The sequence below is a fragment of the Gekko japonicus genome, unplaced genomic scaffold (assembly GCF_001447785.1).
Source record: "Gekko japonicus isolate JY-2015 unplaced genomic scaffold, Gekko_japonicus_V1.1 scaffold336, whole genome shotgun sequence".
In the NCBI taxonomy this organism is placed as follows: Eukaryota; Metazoa; Chordata; class Lepidosauria; order Squamata; family Gekkonidae; genus Gekko; species Gekko japonicus.
Window position 1 is genome coordinate 363,459 of NW_015172014.1, and position 5,119 is coordinate 368,577.

The 5,119-nt window shown below is 50.5% G+C and overlaps 1 protein-coding gene across 1 annotated transcript in view; it reads left to right on the top strand.

Moving 5' to 3' along the window:
- ACADVL (acyl-CoA dehydrogenase, very long chain) overlaps window positions 1-5,119 on the top strand; it is a 27,044-nt gene that overhangs the window by 1,559 nt on the left and 20,366 nt on the right. Inside the window, exon 2 of the mRNA XM_015420323.1 lies at window positions 1,902-1,974. Coding sequence (XP_015275809.1) covers window positions 1,926-1,974 — 49 coding nt within the window. The 5' untranslated portion in view covers window positions 1,902-1,925. The remainder of the gene's footprint in view (window positions 1-1,901; window positions 1,975-5,119) is intronic.

Below are 5,119 nucleotides of genomic sequence, written 5' to 3' on the forward strand. Positions count from 1 at the left end.
CACCTTTGTCATGTTTCCCGTGTGTTTATTGCCAAACCTGGAGACCTCCCAGCATTACAACTGATCCTCAGTCTACAGAGATCAGTTCCCCTGGCGGATATGGCTGCCGTGGAGGGTGGACTCTGTGGCCTTTCCCCCCCGCTGAGGTCCCTCCTTTCGCCAAGCCCTGCCATTCCCGCACCCCCGAATCTCCAGGAATTTCCCAGCCAGGAGAAACTGACTGGTGAAACGTGACTGGCACATGAGCTCATATGGGGGGAGCTCTCGTGAGCCGGAGGTGTGGGTCCCAGTTTGCAGGGGGCTTCCAAAGTGAGAATCAGTCTGTCGAACTGGGCTTGGAATCAAATGGGCAGCCGGTAGAATTGCTTTGGAGCCAGGTCTTACTCGTTCCCATCGCTTGGCGCCGATAACTGGTGGGTCGCTGTGGGCTGTGTCCCCTGCAGTTTCCGAGTTATCTTTCGCAGCTTCCTCTCGCAAAGCACGTTAGAGGAATCACTCTGAGACTACCAAAACGATCCCCTCCTGTTTCCCTTGGCATTTTTCAAGGGTGGGGGGAATGAACCAATCTTTGGTGGAAACGGAAGGTGTGGGTCAGGTGATGAGTTGCAGGCTGTTTTGCAAATGGCTGAGCTGAGGCGGTGTTTCAGAATGTTCACAAACATTCTAGCTGCTCAGGGGCAGTGAAAACAAGGGCGAGTGACTAAAATGTACAAGCCAGGTGTAATTCCAAAGTGTCTGTCCTTGTTCTCACACAGACCAAAGTTAGCGCAACTCCTGGATCTGCCTTCTTCTGAGTCAGGCCCCTGTCGTCTGCCAAGGCCAGTCTTACCTTCTTCTCACTGGCAGCGGCTCTCCAGGGTCTCAGGCAGGAGGTCTGTCTCATCACCTCTTCCTGATCCTGAGAGCCAGTTTGGTGTAGTGGTTAAGTGCGCGGACTCTAATCTGGGAGAACCGGGTTTGATTCCCCACTCCTCCACTTGCACCTGCTGATGTGACCTTGGGTCAGTCACAAGCTCTGGCACAGCTGTCCTTGAAAAAGAGCAGTTTACTCCTGGATCTGCCTTCTTCTGAGTCAGGCCCCTGTCGTCTGCCAAGGCCAGTCTTACCTTCTTCTCACTGGCAGCGGCTCTCCAGGGTCTCAGGCGGGAGGTCTGTCTCGTCACCTCTTCCTGATCCTTAACTGGAGATGCCGGGGATTGAGTCTGGGGTGCTCTGCATGCCAAGCAGTTGCTCTTACCTCTCTGAGCCACAGCCCCATTAGACAGTAACTTATGCTACTGTGTCCATTTTATTTCTTGTTTTTTAAAAAAAGCGTTTCCTTTCCGATTATGTTTTGGAAAACATATTTCACTCGTCGCTATCAAAACCGACATAAGTAACCAAAGCAAATACACACATCACAAATAAAGCTGCAAGCCTTGGAATGAGATGTCTGGAGGTGGGTTTCTGTGGAACCCCGAAGCGTCCCTCCCACGGCAAGAAGAAAACGGGATCCAATAACTCTCCTCCTTTTTGAGAAAATCTAATTTATTACTTTATTATTTATTACTTTATTATTTATTACTTTATTATTGCTGGGAAAGATTGAAGGTCAAAGAAGACAGGGACGGCAAAGGATGAGATGGTTAGACAGGGTCATAGATGCAACGAACATGAAATTGAGCCAACTTCAGAGGACGGCAGAAGACAGGAAGGCCTGGCGGGATCTGGTCCATGGGGTCGCAAAGAGTCGGACTCGACTGTGCGACTGAACAACAACAACAATTTATTACTGTCTGCGCTCCCGTCTTCCCCCTTTCCTCCTGGGTCTGGGGTGCGGCTACACGTGAGCAGCCAGATACGGTTAGTCCGTAAGGGAAAGGGGTAAAGCGCCTGCCGGTCTCTTCTTTCTTCCCGCCCAGGAGTCCAAGTCCTTCGCGGTGGGAATGTTCAAGGGCCAACTCAACACCGAGCAGGTCTTCCCTTATCCTTCGGGTAAGTTGGGGGCCATGAGGGCCGGGGTGGGATTTCTGCAATCGCCAGATGTCTTACTTGTTTCCTGAGACTTTTTTTTGGCTCTTCCCATGAGAACACATGATGCTGCCTTATACCAAAGTAGTGAATTTTGTAAAAGGGGATATGGGCAAAGGGACTGTGCTTGCTGGTAGTCACCGACCTGTTCTGTGAAAGCAGGGCAGTGTTGCCAACCTCCAGGTTGGGCCTGGAGACCCTCCCCCCCCCCCAACAAGCAGGAACTCATTAGCATAATAGGCCACACCCAACAGCAGAAACTCATTAGGATTGGCTACATTAGGGGTGTGTGGCCTAACATGCAAAGGAGTTCCTGCTACAAAAAAAGGCCCTGGGTTTTGACCACAAACAAGGTAAACAGAATAACAAGCAAAAGGTGGGTGTGGCTGGATGACCACACTTCCGGTGACATGGGGTGTGGCCTAATGTGCTAATGAGCTGTGCTTTCAGGGGTGTGGCCTACTATGCTAATGAGTTTCTGATGTTGGGTGTGGCCTGTTATGCTAATGAGTTCCTGCTGGGCTTTTTCTACAAAAAGAGCCCTGCATAGAACAGTTCTCTTGGAGGAAATGGCTCCCTTGGAGGGTGGATGAGACCCATGGACCCATCACAGCCGGTATTGTCTGCTTGGACTGGCAGCAGCTCTCCAGGGTCTCAGGCAGAGAAAGGTCTTTCACATCAGCTCCTGCCTGGTCCTTTTAACCAGAAATGCCAAGGGTTGAACCAGGGACCTTCTGCATGCCAAGCAGAGGCTCTACCGCTGAGCCACGGCCTCTCCCCAATCTTATGAACACAGATGAAGCTGTCTTGTACGAAAGCAGACTCTTGGTCCATCACTTTCAGTACTGTCTACTCAATCCGGCAGCCACTTTCCAGGATCTCAGGCACAGACAGGTCTTTCCCATCCCTGAGAGCCAGTTTGGTGTTGTGGTTAAGTGCGCGGACTCTAATCTGGGAGAACCAGGGTTGATTCCCCACTTCTCCACCTGCAGCTGCTGGATGACCTGGGGCAAGCTACAGTTCTGTCAGAGCTGTTCTCTCGAGGACAGTTCTGGAGAGAATTCTCTCAGCCCCACCTACTTCTCCGGGTGTCTGTTGTGGGGGAGGGGAAGGGAAAGGAGATTGTAAGCCGCTCTGAGACTCCAAGTAAAGGGCGGGGTATAAATCCAATCTCCTCTTCTCTTCTTCACCTCCTACCTGGTGCTTTTAACTGGAGCTGCCAGGGATTGAACCTGGGACCTTCTACAGGCTAAGCAGATGCTCTGCCACTGAGCCATGGCCTCTCTCTAATCATGTGTTTTCCAAATATTCCTCATGAGGACTAGTTGCTTAAACCTGACGGGGGTGTGTGTAACCAAGACCCAAGTGTTTTAGTACTCTCTTTAGTAGGGAAGGAAGTATAAGTATGTTTGTGTGCCAAATGAAATAAAAATGGGGGGAGGGGTTACTGGGAAAAGCCAGTAAAACCCTTGTCTGTATAACAGCTCGACTGGAGTTCAGTAACCCTTAGGGACCAACAAGATTCTTGGGGTATGAGATCTCAAGAGTTAAAGCTTCCTTCATCAGATACAAGTAGGAATGGAGATCTCCAAGTTCTTCTATCGCAGTCAGAACGTAGGAGGGGTGTTGCAAAGAAGGCGCTCAGGTTGCAGAGGTGTGCAGAACACACTGTAATCACGCCCTGACCTGGATAGCCCAGACAAGCCCGATCTCATCAGATCTTGGAAGCTAAGCTGGGTCGACTGTAGTTAGTCCTTGGATGGGAGACCTCCTTGGAATACCAGCAGTCGGGAGGCGGGGGCAGGCTTTATTCAGCCACCTCTCTGAATATCCTCCAGGTCCCCAGTAGGGGGTCAGTCACCAGAGGTCAACGTGACTTCCAGGTGCGCGCACACATGGACACAAAAATATCCAACCCACATTGTAATCACCTTGATTAGAGCAGGGAAGAAATGCTGAGGAGCAGAAAATTAGCATCTATAGTGAGATGAGAAATCCCTGTCTGCTGAGTTACCTCACTAGGACGATGCCCTCTGGCGCTGTGCCCTGGGGAAGCAGATCTTGTGTATCAGGCCCTTAGAGGTCCCCACCGTAAATAGATGTGTCTGATAATCGAATCCAGCTTGGGCTCTGAGCTGGCTTGGGACCTCAAACGGTTCCGGCATAGCAAGAGGAGTTGTGGAGATTGTATCAGTGTCCTGGGCGGGAGGTATATGTGAGGTCTTGAACATCAGAGGTGCCAGACTCCTCCAGTAAAGGGATACTGTCTGTCCTGAATCTTTTGTCCATCAGTTTCGTTGGGTGGAATTGAACGGTTGAGTTCTACTATTTTGGATGAGGGGGGAAAAGCTCTCTTCGTCCTCTCCCTCCACCCCACACATAATTTTTACAACCTCTGTCATGTTCCGTTTAGCAAAGTTCTCTTTTTTCTAAATCGAAAAGTCTCTGGCTCTCCAGCAAGGCTCCCTCTAAGCTGCGGAGTCGGGTGAGCGAAAATTCTCTTTTGTGAGCTGCTGGCATTAAAGTTGTGAGCGAGCGATTGGGCTCCTGCATAAATCAGTTTGCTCTGGAGCCCCCTCCTTCCCGAGCCAAGACAAAAAGTGAGCCAGAGGCTAAAAAACTGTGAGCTAGCGCACACTAACTCAGCTTAGAGGGAACACTGGTCTCTGGCCTTTCCTCGTAGGGAAGGGGCTCCAGCCCTCGTAATCATCTTGGTTGCCCTCTTCTGCCCATTTCCCAACCATGGCATTTCTTTTTGGAGTATTCCACATGCGCCTTCTGCCAAATCAGGCCACACTGTCAGCCATGTTCCCTCTAAGCTGAGTTGGTGTGAGCCAGCTCACAGTTTTTTAGCCTCCAGCTCACCCATTTTTGTCTTTGCTCAGGAAGGAGGGCTCCAGAGCAGACTAATTGATGCAGCAGCCAAATTTGCTTGTAACTCTTATGCCCGTACCTCACAGAGTAGAATTTTTGCTCACAAGACTCCACATCTTAGAGCAGTGATGGTGAACCTTTTAGAGACCGAGTGCCCAAACTGTGACCCAAAACCCACTTATTTTTCTCAAAGTGCCGACACGGCAATCTATATACTAATAGCCAAGTTGCCCCC